Below are 18856 nucleotides of genomic sequence, written 5' to 3'. Positions count from 1 at the left end.
ACACACACACACCTGTTTAGAAGTAAAATCTTTAGCTTTAAAATATCCAGAAGAAGTGATGGCTCCATAGGTCCAGTGGACGGCCCCACACCCGTGCAATGCTGAGAGCACTAAGTGTGTTCAGTGAGTTAAAAAACAACACATTAAGTTGGGATGGAAGTGTCGGGCATGGGAAGAATTGGAGGGGAGGGAGTTGGGGGTGGATTTGATGGAAACACATTTTCACGTCTGAAATTCTCAAACAAATTTGTAAGTTTTAAACTAAAACGAATAAAACTTTCATACGGCCCACCCTTGCACAGAAGCACACTACGACAGCAAAGTGTGCTGTGCCTCAGCCAAAGCGGAAGGTTGCTAGTTGACCCTGAGTCCCCATCCACAGTCCGATCTCTGGTCCCACAGGAGGTGCCGAGGAGGAGGAATCCATGGATGCCAGCAGTTTCTCCTGAAGCCCTTGGCAGTGCAGCACTGCATCACTAGATGTCAGTGTGGACTTTTCCAGCCACCACGTTTTCACCTTTGCATGCAGAAGACAGCAACACCTAGGACCTTTCCTGAACCCAGGGCTGACTCCGGGACCATCATTTCACCGTATCTGGTCTGTTTCTAGAACATCAGTTTTCAGCATCTTTAAAAACGCAAACAGACACTCTGAATTAAAGGTTGTTCTTTTAAGTACCACAACTTTCTATTCTCAATGCTTGCCATTAGGAAGGCAGCCTGCAAGGACGCCCCAAGGCAGGCAATGGAAAGTTCCATTCAGGGTCTTAAAAGCAGCACTTTCAGTCAGAAAGGAAGCCCCGGCCTGGGAAGCCACAGCATCCTACCTTGTTCGTCACTGCTGTTCTCAAAGGGGGGTTGGGGTGAGGGGGCAGGAAGCTGTGGCAGAGAGTTGATGATCATCACAGGAGGTATAGTGGCCTTGTTTACCACTATACAAGTGGTTGGGGAGGGGGTTAGCTGTCTTTTGTTTTTTCAGAGATAGTTTGTAATCAGGGCATTTCTGTAGGCTTGAAGAAAAGTCACTGAGCTGGTTTGCTCTCACTGACACAGCCATTCTTAGGAGCTGGGTAGCTTAGACCAGAACCAACTCACAGTTCAGGAAGGTCACTGAGTTCAAGGTGCAGGCAGAGTCTTTGCTCCTGGAGGCTCCTGAAGATCCAGCTCCACGCCTCTTTGGCAGCTTTTAGGAGCCACTGCATTCCTTGGCTTGCCTCTCATTGCCCACGGCCCCCTCCCTTCTGTCTCCAAAACCAATAACGATCAACCAGTTCCCCACAACACACACACGGGGAGGGAGTAGAAACTAGAACCTGTGACCTAGGTAAACATTCTTACTCCTAAACTACATTCCCAACCTTAAACAACAACACCAAAAATGGCACAACTTTTTATTTTGAAACACCAGCTCGGTGACTGGCCCAGGCAGGCCTTGAACTTGTATTCCTCTTGTCTCAGCCTCTGTAGCAGCTAGGATTACAGATCTGGCCTACCGAGCTTGGCTCTATCTAGACTTATCTTGGCATCACTCTGCCCTGCCTCTCCAGTCTGCCTTCTTTGCTTTTGAAGAAGAAAGTGGGCCAACCAAGGTCACTCAGGACAGTCTTCCTATCTCAAGACCCTTCCAACCTGCCAAGGTCACGTACGGTAACAGATACACAGTGAATGTATGGGGAACCGTGGGCTGCTGCTGCAGCTGGTGGTGGTGTGAGTGTGCGTGCGTGTGCGTGTGTGTGTGTGCGTGTGCGTGCGTGCGTGCGTGCGTGCGTGTGTGTGTGTGTGTGTGTGTGTAGGCATATATCTAGCACAGTAATTTAAAAACAACACAGGTTGCAAATTCCAGGGCCAGTGGCCGGGACTTTTTTAGATGACTGACAATAACACATAAGATAAATACAAAGGCCTGAGTTGGTTTAGCTCATAGAATATCAACAATGAAAAAAATAAATTTGTTATACCCCTATTAATATTCAGCCACTCTCCAGCTGGACTGCACTAACTCTACTGGCCCTGGCGACCCCTGCTTCGGGATGACTGGGTGAGTGCGTACATCCACAGCACTGAAGTTAGAGCTGGTGCAGGGGAGACAAGCTTGGCTGGGTCTCTGTGCATCCCATCCACAGTCTGGTGTAGGATATTCTGGCTTCAGTCCTCCAGCCCCATGCCTTGCTGCAAACAAACATTTCCTTTTGTGTGTGTATAGATGAGTTTAGTTCCCCTTCCCAGGTGGTCCTTCCCTCCATTTTCACACCCGGTACTGGTTCAGTTCCTCTTCCCGTGGTCCTTCCTCCATATTCACACCAGTACTGGTTCAGTTCCTCTTCCCGTGGTCCTCTCCTCCATATTCACACCAGTACTGGTTCAGTTCCTCTTCCCGTGGTCCTCTCCTCCATATTCACACCCGGTACTGGTTCAGTTCCTCTTCCCGTGGTCCTTCCTCCATATTCACACCCAGTACTGGTTCAGTTCCTCTTCCCGTGGTCCTTCCTCCATATTCACACCAGTACTGGTTCAGTTCCTCTTCCCATGGTCCTCCTCCATATTCACACCAGTACTGGTTCAGTTCCTCTTCCCGTGGTCCTCCCCTCCATATTCACACCTGGCAGTAGGAGCACTGGCCAGAAAGCTCACGCATCATCCTCGCCTCTTCCTTCTTCCAGTCTGTGACCAGCCTTCACAGCTACTCTAGTTTCCCCTCTTACCTGCCAGCCTCCATCAACCCCTACAGGTATGCTCTCCTCTCTCCCATCACTCCATTCTCCAAAATGCTGCCCAGAGAACCTGTCCTTTCAAAATCTAAATACGACCATGTTACAGCTGCCTAGGAGAGCGATTCTCTTTTGCCTTTTGGATCCTTGCCCAGCCGGCCAAGCCAGCTGGACTCTGTCCCAGTCCACTCTTCCAGCTGGTTCTCAGACTTCCTTGTCTTCTCCTCTTCATTCCAGCTAGTGAAATGCTTGTTGTTCTTTGGATACTCAAAGTTCTCCTTTGCTTCATCCAGGCTCGTGCAGCCTAGGATGTCTACGGCAACTGTCTCAAGACTTAGGATTGCATCTTTGTTCTTTACCCAACTTCCATCCCTTGGCTCTAGTGTGCTAATACTCTGTACTTGAACCATCTCTTTCTGTCTAGGCATGGTGGCTGCAGTACATATGGTTTGGAGGGCAGGGTCTGTAGGTTAACTTTGTGTCTCTAGTGTTAAGACATTAGTATGAAGTTAAGGCATTACATTAGTGTGGAGCCAATCTTCCATGGGGGTCCGGATGTATCCTAATGTTTCTGTGTACCAGGGATGACCCTGCTCAGGGCTATGTTCCAAAACCTATCGGTTCAGACTTGGAGCTCTAGAGTTCAGCCAAAGAGCATCTGGCTTCTGGGAAACAGAGGGTGTGGTGGGTTGACCAGTAGCTCTCACCACCCAGTTTGCTTTCTCATTCCCAGATAGAGGTAATCCTGCATTTCTGACCTCTTTCCCACCTGCCCTCACTGGGGGTTAGGGTCATTCAGATGTCACCCTAAGGGAATTGGCCACTTATAGACTGCTTTGGCAGTACAATATAGAGAGCAACAAACTTGGCATGGTGATAATAGTTAGCTAAGTCAGTGGTAATGTAGGGCATGCATTAATGACTGCTACCTGCCGTTCTGATCCACACCAGCCTGTAACCGCCTGCCTACAGACTGTCTCAGCTCTGGTGATGCATTCACCGTGGGGAGTTAAAGATGTAGTAGGCTAGAGCCCCTGTACTTGGGGGATTTATACAATCTGGGCCTAAAATACAGGGCTTGCCTCTACTGGGGCTTTTGGCTGCCCTTGAGGGAGGAGGTGGTGCAGGGAAATGGCTCAAGCTACTGTTTAATCATTCACGCTCTACCGCAGGGAGTTGTGAAAGTGGCAGGAGACTGGAGGATGGTGCACAGGCAGTGGAGGAGAGAACCCATGCATTATGTAGCAGAGAGCTATTTTTTTCCCAAGCTCCTTTTCACTGCTATAGGCTGGGATATCCCCTTGGTACTGAGCCCATGACATTCTCTCCACAAACTTTTATATCTTTGCAACAGTATGGCCCCGGTAAAGCCTTTTATAATACTTTGGAATCTAAGAAGTTTCTTTAGAATGGAGGAAAAACATAACATAGGTTATGCTTGTTTTGTGCTAAGGATTTTGAAAGAAAGTGTGTGTCCCTGGTTGTGTGTGTGTTGTGTGTGTGTGTGTAAGTATGTTTGCTCATTTATATGTGCACATATCTGCACATACATGTGGAGACCAGAGATCAATATTGACTGTCATTCCTTAGGAGCCCGCCAGATTATTTTTATTTATTTTGGGCCAGAGGTCTCTTCATTGAGTCCTTGAGCTCCCTGATTAGGATAGGATGGCTCAGTGAGCCTCAGGAATCCTCCTATGCCCATCTCCTTGGAGCTAGGATTACAAGCCATAATACCATGCCTGTATTTTTACATGTGCTGGAGACTGTGGAAACCAAACTCTGGTCTGCATGACTTAGGAGACTAAGCTATCTCCTCGGTACCAAGATGTTGGTTTTCTTTCTTTTTCTTTTTTAAAAATTATTTATTATGTATACAAAGTACTATCTGCATGCCAGAAGGCACCAGACTTCATTACAGATGGTTGTGAGCTACCATGTGGTTGCTGGGAATTGAACTAAGGACCTCTGGAAGAGCTGCCAGTGCTCTTAACCTCTGAGCCATCTCTCCAGCCCCCAGTTTTCTTTTTTTTTTTAATTAAAAGATTGTTTGCAAGCCAAAGTTAATTGAGAGTAGAATATAATACACATATTTAATCTCTTATTAATAACTTTATACTAATTTGTTAAACAAGAATCAAGTTATTTTTATTAGCAGGTGCTGACATCCTGTCTCAGCTGTCTTTGGAAAAGAAAGTGATTCTAAAATCTATGTTAACTATAACACAGGGCTCTGCTCAACAGCTGACTAGCACGAAGCACTTCTGTGACACATTGAAGCCTGTTTAGGACACCAAAGACTTCAAAGTGTTAAAGAAAAGTTCATTTAAAAAAATTTAAAAATCAAAGATTTCAAATAACCTCTGGTCTTTATATATATGCGTATCCAGTTAAGCCATTATGGTGATGTTCATACAGCAACGACTTCTATCAATTTTTAATGATACTTAGTGTTAACAATGCAATTTAATTGTACAAAATAGTGAAATCAAGCCCACCATTTTTGTATATTCTCTTTTGCACAGTATCGCAGTCTGCTACAGATAATACACATAATATTATTCTGTGATAGGCAGGACAGTGATTTCAAAGTACTTTCAAACACATATCGGCTCTATTGAGACTCTCAGCCACTCTGAGACTGTACTATGCTCATGTGCACTTACACATTTTACAGGAAACAGGTGTAGTTAGGGTGAGTGGCTTGGCTTGACCCTAGTCCCAAAGCTAGCATTAACTAGAATCAAGGCCTAACCCCAACTTGAATCTACCTACTCTGGCGTGCACTTATAATCCTGTCCTGATTGGCTCCTGTCCATTGGCTTCTCATTGAAGGACCAACAGAGGCACACAGAAGGAAGAACTAGTTTACTAAAGAAATGTGAAGAACTGGTAGGGTGTAATGCAGCTACAGGTATTAAGTGACGTTACAGCTGCCTGGCAATAAAACACAGTCTTCATGAGGATTTCCATTTGGAGAGAGACGAGAAGGCCGGAGAGAGAGCCAAGAGGACCGAGGAAAGAACAGAGAAGAGCCGCTCCACACAGGTGCCATGGAAGAGCAATGTGTAAGCTTTCAAGAATCATTGCAGGGCCAGCGAGGTGGTGTAAGCAAGCAAAGGCTCTAACTCCTGAGAACCCACGTGGTAGGAGGAAAGAACCAACTCCTGCCAGTGGTCCTCTGTCACATAAGTATGTCACACAAATTCATAGCACGAGCGCGCTCACATACATTTGTATACACAAATAAATAAATAACGGCACAAACATTTAAAAACTCATTTTAGCAAGATTAGAAAATATAAATACGCTCATTCACTGAAAAGCTCCTGTACTGACAGACTGTTGAGTGTCTAATGACAAGTTTAATACCATGATCCGAGTATGACGAGATTATCACAGCATCGTCTTCAGTCTGGGGTGGCTGCTAACATGTGCAGGGACAACACATTTAACCAAATGATGTCACACAGGATATTTTATATACAATCTCAGTAGCTATATAAGAATATTATGTGCATACATTTCTTCCTCCTCCTCCTTCCCTCCTTCCTCTTCTCCTTCTTATTATTGAGATAGGTTTTTGCTATATCTCAGGCTGACCTTGAATTCTAAAGGCTCGGGTGTTCCTTCTGATTCAGTCTCTCCAGAAGCTGGGAACTACGGGCAAGCCTGCTCAAAGGGCCTCAGTTCTCTTTTTAAAAAACCCAATTTGAAATGGGAGGAGGTGGAAAATTTTAATTAATAAATAATAATAATAATAATAATAATAAAAACCAATTTGAGCCCGGTGGTGGCAGCGGATACCTTTAATCCCAGGAGGTAGAGGCAGGCAAATCTCTGTGAGTTCAAGGCCAGCCTGGTCTACAGAGTGAGTTCCAGAACAGTCTTCAAACCTACAGAGAAACCCTTTATTGAAAAACCAACAAAACAAAACAAAACATCTCCCCCCAAAGAAAAACAAACCCAATTTGAGGCATAGTGGTTAAGAACTACTCTGCTCTTGCAGAAAAACTGGACTTGATTCCCAGCACCCCATGTGGCAGCTAACCCCATAATTCCAGTTCTAAGGGATTTAATGCTCCCTTCTGACCTCCACGATGGGCACCAGGCACATATGTGGCAAACAAACATTCAGGAAAAACATTTACTCTCTCTTTCTTCCCACATTTTTTGAAACATTGACTAAAATCACTACATAAATGACTCAGTGCAAATACAAAAGGGGAAAAAAACGCAACAAGGCACTAATTTGTACAGTTTGTACAAACTCACTCGCTGTTTTTTCACGCAGACAAGGCTTGCTTCAGGAATCCTCCAAATGGGAGGGTCAGAACCGACTGGCCCAAGCACCACACACAGGAAGGCACTGAGGATTCTGTCAAATTCTATTTAGAGAAACCATAAGATTTTAAAGCAGCTATTGCCCTGGAGACTTAGTTTAAACATTATGGGCAAGGAAACTAAAAATCCAAAAAGGTGAAGAAATTGGCAGTCTTCATAATTTGGCTAGACGTTGGGCCTGAAGGCAGTGTTTCAGGGAGAACATAATCTCTGCCCCTCAGCTTTTGCTCTACCCTTTAAGGTCAGACTGCATTTTCCTTCGTTTTTCCAATTTTGTGCTTCCCACCCCTGGATAATTCAGATCAATTTTGCTTCAGTCTCCATGGTGTTTTGTTCGGTCCTTCGCCCCCACAACGGTTTTTGTTTGTTTGAAATCGTCCTCAAAGCTGAGATTGATTTGTTTGTTTGTTTACTCTGTCTGTACAACACCAACGAAGGTCGCGTCCACTCACTCAAAGGGCACCCGCCACAACCGCCCCAGCCAGGAAAAGGTGCACTTGCTCTTCTCCAGCGTCCCCAGGCCACGTGCGGGAGGAGGAGCCGTCTTCTGATTGGTGCCAGAAGCTTTGCATGGAGGGCGGGGCCACCTGTCTGTCCATCACCACATTCTGGGCGGGGCCAGGGCGGGCGAGCCTGGCTGTGGGGCAGAGTCAGGCCAGCGGGACCCAATCTCTGCGCTGCGCCTTAGCTGGGCTGCGGCTCCTCCAGTGCGGGCCGCTCGGCGACGGTTGCTGGGGCGCGCGCCGCCCGTTCCGCTTTCCCGTTGCGAGCGGCTGGCGCGCAGGGAGGCGGCCCCCAGTCCAGCCGGGCGCCTCCCACTCTCCGAGCCGCCGGGGAGCCGGAGGATGGCGGCGGTGGCGGCGGCCGCCCGGGAGGAGGCGGTGCGGAGGCCGCGGAGCGCGGCAGCGAGCGGTAGCAGCCCGTCGCGGCGGCCCGGCAGCGACCGCGTCCGCACGGCCACCTGAGCACCCGCCGCGAGCTGCGTCCCGCCGGCCTCGCTAGCTCGCTCGCTCGCTCGCTCGCTCGCGGCCCGGGGCGGCGCGGACATGGGCGCCAAGCAGAGCGGCCCCGCCGCCAACGGCCGCACCCGCGCCTACTCGGGCTCGGACCTGCCCTCTGGCAGCAGCGGCGGCGGCGGGGCGGACGGCGCTCGGGCGGCCCGGTTCGTGGCCCCGGTGCCCGGCGCGCAGCAGCCCAGCGCCTCGGCCGGCGCGGCGGCGGCGACAGCAGCGGCCGCCTCGGCCCCGACAGCGCCCCGCAGCCGCTCGCTCGGAGGGGCGGTGGGCAGCGCGGCGGGCGGTCGCGCGGCGCAGTCGGCCTTCAGCATCCCTGGCGGCGGCAGCGGCAGTGGCAGTGGCCCGTACGGCTCGCAGGACTCGGTGCACAGCAGCCCGGAGGACGGCGGCGGCGCTAGGGAACGGGACCGGCCAGCGGGTGGGGGCCCTGGCGGGCCGCGCCTGGTGATCGGCTCGCTCCCGGCCCACCTTTCTCCGCACTTGTTTGGAGGTACGGTCTCTTGCCCCCGAAGCAGCTCCCCAGCTGGGGGGAGCGCCCCGTCCCCACCCCCTCCCCCTGCCACGAGGTGAATGGAACTAGAATTGTTTTACAACAAACTGACGAAACAGCCTCGTGGTTGTAGTTTTTAGTACCAGGAAGTTAGGGGTGATCGGTGGACGAGTGTAGTTCTGCTCGGGAACTGGAGAGCAAGCAGTTTTAAAGGCCCAAAGCCAGATGGGACTCACGTGGATGTTTGAGTGCTTGAACAAAAAGGAAGTTATTTCCCTGGATCCACTCCTAACAAAGCTGTAATCCTCGAGCGTCTGTACGTAGTTCTGTATTCTTACTGGGTGGGTACATGTTATTTGGGTGTATGTGTTAACACAAAGTGTTGCTTTAGCCCCAGGAAACTGCTGCTTTACATGTGGCTAATGTCAGTACTGCTTAGTTTAAAGCTGATTGTGGAACTGTTCAAAAACAGTTATTTAAGGAGATAATCTTTACAGTGATCACAACTCTGCCTACAGAGGCAGTAGTTGGTCAGGGTCTTTCGAAGAGCCGCGTTGACTCGAGTTAAGGAAACAATTAGAGGTCAGTGATGTGCTTTTAGGCTGTTTGAAACAGGAGAAAGGGTGCACTTGATTGTGAAAGTGTGAACTCAGACCGCACATTTCCACTTCCTTGCGTTATGTGTCCGGCATTATACATTCATATTTGAGCACAGAATGGTGTGAACCCCACCTTCTGTTTTAAAGACCTTCTTATTCATGTGTTTATAGTTGTAAGAAATTAAGTAGCATGTTTACTGATCTGTGTGCTAAAGCAATCAGACTCTAGCGTTAATTCGTAAAAATGTCATGCTTAGTTTTCACCATCTTAATGATATTTTGCATGTTTGATATGAAAGCACTTAGCTTTTAGCTACCTTTTTTGCTTGTTTGTTTGTTTGTGAGGTTCTGAGACTCTGACCTAAGTTACTGAGCTTGTTAGGCAAGCTCTTTATTACTGAGCTAAACACTTAGCCTGCCACTTAAAGAACTTGCTTTATGGTAAGTTTTGCAGTGCCAATAATTATATTAATGTTTTCTAAAATTGAGGCATCTTTAAAAAAAAAAATCTTGTTTTTGGAAAAAAGAAGTAATCATGCCCTAACTGTGGTCTGAGACACTGTAGTTTCCTGAGAGTGGTGCCACGTTTTAGAAATATCTACCTTTTTAAAATGAAGTTTTCACCAAGCAGTTATGATCATCAAAAGTAGGAACAATAAAAGGGAATAGGAAAAGTCTCTTTAGGTTAATATTTAATATCCTGATTACCACTTTTGATTCAGTTTTTCTCTGGGCTGATTTCTCTTTGACAAGAATAAGTATGTATTTGCTTTATTAAAGTAAATATTCAGAGCAGGGGAGATAGCTGGCCTTCCTGCTATTAGTTCTTAATAAATTGGCAAGACCTGTTTGCCTAGAGTTGGAATGCAAGCTTTTTATTTATTTACTTTTTTAAAACTTAATTCTTAGATTTGTAGACGTAGTATGCAATACTTTAGTAGTCCTCCTGATCTAGAAGACTGGGTAGCAAGACAGTGCTGGGGCAGCTTTTCTCATCCAGGTCTCTGGTAAGGTTGATTGCTAGACAGTCCTAAGTCACCAATTGTGTGGAGGATTTTAACTTTTTTCTCCAGTTCATTATGAACTGTTAGAGATATGTTTCGTTCTTGGGTCATTGGAGAAAAATAGTCACTCATTTTTCTGTGTTTCCTGATTCATGTAAGAAACTTTAGTTGACAAGGCCTAAAGGGGGTCAGAAATGACCTGTTCTCATGTGAAAAGGAATGAAAAGGGCAGCAACCTTAAAATCGTTGTTGAGAGAAACAGTAAAGTTGGTCCTTAGTAAAGGCTTTGCCTAATGAAACTTGTTCCAGTCTGTCAGTGAGTGGGGTTATGAGAAAAACTAGTAGAAGCACATTTCTAATCATTCTGAGATGGACTGAGCTAGATGTGGGGTCTTAAATAATTAGATTTTGATTCTTTATATTGACACCATTTTTATTATGTTTTATACCAATGTGTCAGAGTTGTTAAAGTTTGGGCATGTGCAGTGTTTACTGAATTTTGAATGTTAGGGCATAGATAATGGACCCCAACTGAAAATTGAGAAAAAGAACATTTCAAAATTAATGGAAAGTACTTACTGTAACTATATAAAGCATTGATGTTTGTATTGTTTCCTAACCAGAAAATGTAGTCCTAAAAACACTCAGATAAAGTTCCTTTGTAGACTCCCAAAGTTATGTATTGAAAGAGGAAACCTAAACTATTGCTCTTTAAATTGCTTTCCGCTTAGGAGTGTGGCAAGTAGATACGTAAGCTGTTCTATTGCTCTATCACAGTGAATGAGGTTTTCTGTGGTGACCTTTGAGTTTTGCTTTCTTTGGGATGTATATTTTGGCTGCACCTTTTTAGTTTTTCAAGACAGTATTTCCCTGTGCCGTTCTCACTGTCCTGGAACTTAATGTGTAGACCAGGCTGGGCTGCATACATTCTTACTTCTCTCTAGAGAATTAAGTAACTAGAAGGAAGATGAGTAACTCAGATATTTCAGCTGGTAGGCATCGAGTTCTCGTGGAGATCAGAGTATGGTTAGAATCTCTGTGGAGTTTTTAGAGGAAGTAGAGCTTGTTTCTCTTTACTCTTTGTAGATTGGTGAATTGACTACTGTGTTGTATATAGTGAACAGAAGTTCTCTCTTAATTACTGGTAATAGTCTGGTCCCATTTGTTTTAAAACTGGTCTCTAAGGGCATCATCTAACATTTGAAAACCTTGGTATCATAAGGAGGATTTGTTTGACTTTATTTTATGCCTGCATTTTCCCACTAAGCCACCGATGTTCATAAAAGCTGTCAATAGGAGTTAAAACAGCCTTCCTTAATGCAGCTGTCAAAGGAGGTGAGTTAGCTCTTAAAATACCCTACCGAGTAAAGATTATTTCTGGAGAAATCCTATGACTTCAGTAATGCATGTGTATGTGTTTCTGGTGGTGAAATTGTAAAGTGAATTAATTTAAGGCATTGAACCAGCAGTTCTTTGCTGCTTTCGGCTGCTTAATTGTCTTGAGCGTGTTTGGGTGTGGCTTGCCTGTGAGTATTTCAGCAGCCTGTAATTCTGGTGTCTCTGTTACTTATGTTGAAAAAGCCTGGGCCGTCATTTAAAATTGAGTGTGTGAAATAAGATTTGTATTCCTAGGAAGATTTATTTAAATGAATTTTCAGCACAGATGTGAGGTTTTATGGAGTTGTTCTCAGTTATTACTTATCATAGATGCCAAAATACTTGAATTTGGGAAATTGTGGTTAACCTGCTCTTCATTCTTGGATTTTTCTCTTAACACAGTTGATGTTTTTTTGGGGGGATGAGCAGAAGAGATGCTTGCACTGTATAGGGAACACAGACTCCTAACTACCACTCCCTGCCATCTCTGCCAAGGGATTTGGATGGTTAGTGCTCCTCACCTGTAACTTCATCTATCTTTAAAGACCACAGGCGATGCCTTATGTTGCTTGCTGAAGCGTGGCCTCTGTCCTGGATGGTCCTGCTTTGGGAACTGTTTGGAAGTAACCTTGAGGTTGGAGGCGGAGTGGGATGAGTTCACAGGCCAGCCCTTTGAGAGCTGCGGGACTGTCTGGGGGAAGAGCTCTCTGTCTGTTGTGTGCTCCTACCAGCAAGCCTGCCCGACTCCCTTCTGCTTGTTGCTTTGCCTATTGACCAGTAAGTAGGTTCTTATTGCTGGCTGTCCACCTGTCTCTTACTCATCTTGTGCATAATTATATGGAGAATTGCCTTAATGTTCTACATATCAGATTCACTGTCTATACATGTAATCTGGGATATTGGCAAATGGACTGAGAGAAAAGTGCAAAAACTTATATATACAAAGTATTTTGTAAGGTTTATTTTCTTAGGTAATACTCCTAAGCATTTTTAAATGCCAGTTTATTTAAATTATTTTAAGTTCTGAACAGTTGGACATTAATGTCTTTAGAAATTGGAGAAACCATAGTACTTCGTGTGAACAAAAGATTCAGAAAAAAAACTTTTGTGTTGTATGAGTATTTGTTTTCTATGCTGCTTGCTAGCAGCACATCACAAATATAGATGTTTGATGCAGTACACATTGGTCAGCGTCTGTGGTTCAAGAGTCAGCACAGCTTAGCAGATCAGGGTATTGGTGGGGGCACTGTGACTGATGTTTGCTCTCACCTGAAGAGGATCTACACCCAAATTCTCTCAGGTGTATTGGCATAATTCATTTCCTTGTAGTTGTTAGGCTCACAGTACTTTATTCCCCTCCTAATTCTTAGTGTGGAGTCATTGTACGGAATAAATGGGTTTGGTTGTGACTTTTTTTTCCTGTTTTTTGTTTGTTTGTTTGTTGTTGTTTTGCAACAGGGTTTCTCTACATAGCCTTGACTGTCCTGGAACTCACTCTGTGGACCAGGCTGACCTCAAACTCACAGAGATCCGCCTGCCTTTGCCTCCCTGGTGCTGGGATTGATGGTGTACATCACTACCGCCCGGCTTGTGACATTTTCATCATTGATATCATGTTCTAGGGTCACACTCACTTCCCCTTAGCCTCTTTTTCCCATCTCCTTCCTCTTCCCAGATTGTTCCCTTTAGTGCCCTTCTCTTTTTAAACTTAGATCTCAAAAGCATGAAGTATTTATGTCTGAGTCCTGTCTTATTTCACTTTACAGTACTCTTCACTTCTGTCCATTTCTCTGAGATGACATGTCATTTTAAAAGATCTTATTTTGTGTGAGTGTTTCGATTGCATGTATGCATGTGTACCATGCTTATGCCTGCCGCACAAGGGATTGAAGAGAGCATGTCAGAGTACCTGGAACTCAAAAGTTGTGAGCTAGATGTTGTGAACTACTGTGTGGATGTTGGGAACCGAATGCCCCTTTGTTAGAGGAAAAAGTGTGATATTAATTCCCCTCTATATGCTGTGAATATGTTTTATTGCCATTGGTTAATAAAGACGCTTCTTTGGCCAGTGGCAGAACAGAACATAGGTAGAGGGGAAAACTAAACTGAATGCAGAAAGAAAGAAGGCAGAGTCAGGAGACGGCATGCCACAGTCTCATGGCAATAAATAGATTAATAGAACTGGATTAATTTAGATATACGAGCTGGCTAGGAATTTGCCTGAGCCATTGGCCAGACAGTGTTGTAATTAATATAGTTTTGTGTGATTATTTGGGTCTGAGCAGCTGGGAGATGAACATGCAGTCTCTGTTTACACAAGTGTTCTTAACCATTGAACCATCCCTCCAGCTCCTTAATTTCATTCTTTATGCAACCAACAACACTAGACCTCCACTGTTAGTACATATGCCACATTTTATTCATTACTGAAGGAGACCTAGACCAAATTCTGTAACTTAATAATTTGAACAGAGCCACTATGAACATGTGGATGTTCAGATATAACTGTAATATACTGACATGAAGCATGATTAATAAAAACTCAGAGACAGATACTGGGGTTCAACCTGAAGACCCAAAAAGCAAAGCAGCCAGCCACTGGTTCTTACCTTGACCTCAGTGTGAAAATGGTGATCCTGCCTCCAGAAAGCCCCAGAAGGAGACCGAGTCTCTGAGCCTGTCTCCTCTCATCTTCTGTTCCTCTCTGGTTCTGGGATTAAAGGTGTGCAACCTGGGGTGAAAGGCAAGCACCGACTAGTTTCTGTGGCAAGTGACTACTGGGATTAAATGTGTGTATTACCACTGCCTGCTCTGTAAGGCCTACCAGTGGGACTGTGTTAGTCTCTGATCTTCAGGCAAGTTTAATTTATTAAAATACAAATGAAATATCACTACACTGACTTAGATTTGTTCGGTTATATTCCCAAGAGCAGTGTTGCCGGCCCATTGGTAGTTCTGTTTTTAGCTTTCTGAAGAGCTGTTGCACAGATTTCCATAGTACCTTGTTATTTCATCTTGGTTCAGTTTATCGCCTTTACCACTTCACATTGCTTAGATGCATGTGCCTGGTCCACATGTAAGGGGAAGGAAGGTTTAAACACTCGAATGTGGGAATCAAAAATGGTTACCCTAAAATCTATTTACCACATTGAGTATAGGATTGGGTTGATCAGGTTAACACATACCTTTTAATTTAAATACACTTTTTTACTTTTTAAACGTTGTGGTTATTAATGTGGCAAGTGTAATATTAGTGGTCTTGACTCTTAGTCCCTTTAAGAGGGTGTGCATGGGCTGGAGAGATGGCTCAGAGGATAAAAGCACAGGTTGCTCTTTCAGAGATCCCGAGTTCAATTCCCAGCAACCACATTGTGGCTCATAACCATCTGTAGTGAGATTTGGTGCCCTCTTGTGGCATGCAGGAATACATGCAGGCAGAACACTGTGTACATAATAAATCTTTTTTTTTTTTTTTTTTTAAAGAGGTTGTGTATGTAGTCAAGGGTACACATGAGGTTGCTCTTGTACAGTTCTTCCTAGAAGCTCTAGAGGTGTTCTGGTGACATCCCAGCAGAAATTGAGAAGACCAAGCCCTGAGACTGGGACAGAACATGCTGGGAACCCGGGGTCTGGGTAGCTGGAGCCCAGAAGGCTGTTGAAGATGAGAGCAAAGATGTGGCTGGGTGAGCATGAGGGTGGAAAAACCTTGTGTCCGAGATTCTTGGCTTTGCTCTAAGGAGTGGTGCAGAGGTCTAGAGGTTTTGAGCAGAGAACTGATGGAACCTGGTGGGGTTTAAAAGATAACTGTGGCTGGCCCCTATGTGGGAGCAGATGGAAATCCAAGTTAAAGATGACTGTAGACCAGGTAGTAAGAGGTGGCACAGATCTGATGATTTTAAAAGTAGAGCTAAGCTAAGTTAATGTGGAGGTGAGAAAGAATCAAGTTTTTTGTTTAGCAGTTGAGTACTTAAGGTTGTGTAGCCCAAATTGCACATTTCTCCTGTTCTTGGAAATTTATTAGAGACATGGGATTATTAGAACCCAAGCTATGCATTTGGTCATGGTGCATATAAATGCAGAACAGTAGATACATCTTGAGTACATCTTTTAAGACAAAGCTTTAAAATATATGTGAAGCTGAGTATAATAATTCAAGTTCCAAGTGTAATCAATTCTTACTGTAACTTGAGTAGTTATGATTAGCCTGAACAGTTCATTAATTTATTCTATTTACATACATGTAAATGGAGTTGGGCATAAATACAGCATATATGTGTACATAATGTATGTATGTATATATATATATATATATATATATATATATATATATATATATATATATACTGGGTTTATTACATTTGGTTTATTCCTAAATGTCTGTTCTTGGTTTGAACAGTACATTCAGTTTTGATTGATTTTTGTTTCACTTGCTTTATTCTTTATTGCTTTCTTTCTCATTTTAGAGTTAAATTTGTTTTTGTAGCTGCTTTATTTTTCATGTATTTCCTAATGCTAAAACATAATTAGACTCTAATTACCTCTCAGTACATCTAATCCATGGCTTTGGATGCTTCCTAGTTTCTTTGTCACGCTCATGTTTTAAAGACAGCTCTTGAGGAGTGATTTTGTTAGCTACATAGTTTGGCATTGTGCATCTGGGAGCTGTTTTTAAAGTGTGGCTTTAACATTTGCGGGTGACAGATTTATCGTTGTTTTGTTACCTTTTGTTAACAAAAGTAACACATAAAGTGTTACCTAGAAGTGAGTTGCATTGTGGACAGAAAGTCTTAAGAACCTGTAAATGATCGAACCATAGCTCAAAATAGCAATAACTAGAAAAAAGTAAATCTGTTTTGAGTGGGTACCAGTCTACCTTCTTATTTAACTTCTCGTGCCTCAACTTTTTTTTTCATAATTTATTAAATGTGTGAGTATATCCAGAGGGATATGCCTTTGGCTCAACTTTTTTTTTATTGCTATTTGTGTGCATGCAGTGTGTAGAGGCCAGAGTTCTGTTGTTGGATGACTCTTTTTCAATTGCTTTTCTACCATTTTGTGTGTGTGGGGGGGTGGGGGGTAATACCAGCATAATAGTGTGCGTGGGTACCGTGTGTGTATGTGAGTGTGCACATATGTGAAAGCCAGAGGTTGACATTGCATATCTTCCTCTGTCACTGTCTGCCTTTATTTGATCATGGAGCTTTCTGTTTCTGCTGTACTAACTGGCCAGCACTCTAGAATCTGCCTACCTCCTTCCTGTAAGCACTGGGGTAGCAGAAGTACATCTGACTGTTCTGTGTGCCGAGGTCTGAACTCACACCATCTTCCCAGCCTATTTTTAGAGACAGTTTCTTACTGGCCATGGAGCTCACCACTTGGCTAGACTGGCTGCCAGCAAGCACCAGGGGTGCTGGGGATCCAGACTGCAGTTTTGACGTTTGTGCGACAGCCACTGTATTGATGGCCTGTCTCTAGTCCCTACTTTTTATATGTTGTTTTAATTTCTTCAAAATTCTTTTCAAACTATTGAATTATGCTCCATAGCACACTTACTGTGCCAGGTTTGTGGTAAAAGTTTGTGAATATTGATTCATTCCTAAAATGTATTTGAATGCTACATTATTATATTTTTAAACAAGATTATTGATCACCAAAACTATTGTCATATTTAAGTCTACAAAAATGTATTGCTCTAGAAAAAAAGCAGTGTTATTTGTGTAGATGTTACCTTGACTTTTTGAACAATGAAAGTAGATACTATTTGTGCTCTACAAATGAGACAGTCATAGAGTTGCCTTAGAAGGAAAGTAAAATACAGCTTGATTTTGTTTCATAAACTTTTGAATTTGTGACAGAATATTCTTAGGTTGTCTGGATGTGCAAGTGTTTTGAGATGGTTACAGTGACTGGTAGGCAAGTTAGTCTTGTAAGTGTGTGAATCTATAGGACAGAGCCTGAACAGTTTGCTCTCCCTGCACCTCGGGCTGCACACGTGGGCAAGTGCTCCACCGCTGAGCTACATCCCGGCCGGATTGTAGCATCTTCAGAGTTGTGTGAGGTGGTGCCCCGCAGGCAGCTGGAGCAGCCTGGTACTCAGCAAAGCAGCTCAGTTGTGAGCTAGTGCTCTGCAGTCGTCAGCCTCCACCTGCAGGTCTTGGCTCCCAGTTCTTCCGATTACTTATTGGACAAAATGATACACTTTGACCGGATATGATCGTGCACGCCTTTGATCTCAGCACTCAAGAGACAGAGGCAGGTGGCTCTCTTAAGTTTGAGGCCAGACTGCTCTACATAATAATTTCCAGGACAGTCTCAGAACGGGTGGGAGGACCCACTTTGGTTATCCTGAAGGCCAAGTCTTTAACTGCTCTCTGGGCACTCATTTCCACCTCAGTGCACAGTGCTTTCCAGAGGCTTATGTCTAGCTTCTTAAAGCATACTCAGAAAAGCTAAAATAAAGATGCAATGGACCACTTTCTTTTAAAGTAGTGAGGTAATGCATAGTTTTATTATAATAATTTGTATATTAGGCAAGTGGTTTCATCAGAATGGTCTCGTGATCTCACTGGAAATAGGAAAGGCAGATTCTTTCCTTCACTTGTTTGGAGGCAAGACTTAGGGGAAAGGGAACTTGGTCTGAGGAATCAAAGCTTGCTTAGGGTGGCTGCTTGTCTTTTTCCTTACAACTTCCTGTTTCTCCCTTGTTTTAAAAGGTTTATTTAGTTTATTTACAGTTTTCAGTTCTGTAAGTCTTACCTCATCTTATGTATGTTAGCCACTGAATTTCATTTTTGAAAAAAATTTTCTGCATGTTTTATTTTTAGCTTTTTTTTCTTTCCAAATGAGCCTGTAGCCCAGGGTAAGCTTGAACAGATTAGCTGTGCAGCACGGGATGATTGGACTCCTGATCCTCCTGGCTCCACAGGGTCACAGGCGTGGCTTCCAGCCCCACTTTCCGCATCGCATCTTGTTAAGTCCGTCTGGGGCCTCGGGCTCTGCCCGATCCGAGTTCCTGTGAGTTCTTTGCTCGTTTCCACCCAGAAGGTTTTCTCTTTTTCATGTTTTATCTGCAGGTTCCCTGATCTCCTGTCATCCATGGTTTGGGGTGGAGCACAATTTCCTTTGTCCTGCTGTGAAAAAATACGAGTAAAGTAAAACTTTTGAGAGCTCAGTATGTGAAAATACTTTATTTTCACCCCCACTCTTGATTTTTGTTTTTTTGACTTGTAATAGAATTCAGACTGGAATTACTTGCCCGCAGAACTTTAAAAGTATCCTCACCTCTGATTTCTGTGTTGCATCTTGAGTGCACAGATAG

General features: G+C 44.2%; 1 protein-coding gene across 1 annotated transcript in view; it reads left to right on the top strand.

The window, feature by feature from the left end:
* The first annotated feature begins 8098 nt into the window (after positions 1 to 8098).
* The window catches only part of Znrf2 (zinc and ring finger 2), a 92046-nt gene continuing 81288 nt past the window's right edge, over positions 8099 to 18856 (top strand). Inside the window, exon 1 of the mRNA XM_038318580.1 lies at positions 8099 to 8558. Coding sequence (XP_038174508.1) covers positions 8099 to 8558 — 460 coding nt within the window. The remainder of the gene's footprint in view (positions 8559 to 18856) is intronic.

Source organism: Arvicola amphibius, chromosome 2 (assembly GCF_903992535.2).
Source record: "Arvicola amphibius chromosome 2, mArvAmp1.2, whole genome shotgun sequence".
In the NCBI taxonomy this organism is placed as follows: Eukaryota; Metazoa; Chordata; class Mammalia; order Rodentia; family Cricetidae; genus Arvicola; species Arvicola amphibius.
The sequence above is the reverse complement of the archived record's forward strand: the minus strand, read 5'-3'. Positions and strand labels throughout refer to the sequence as shown.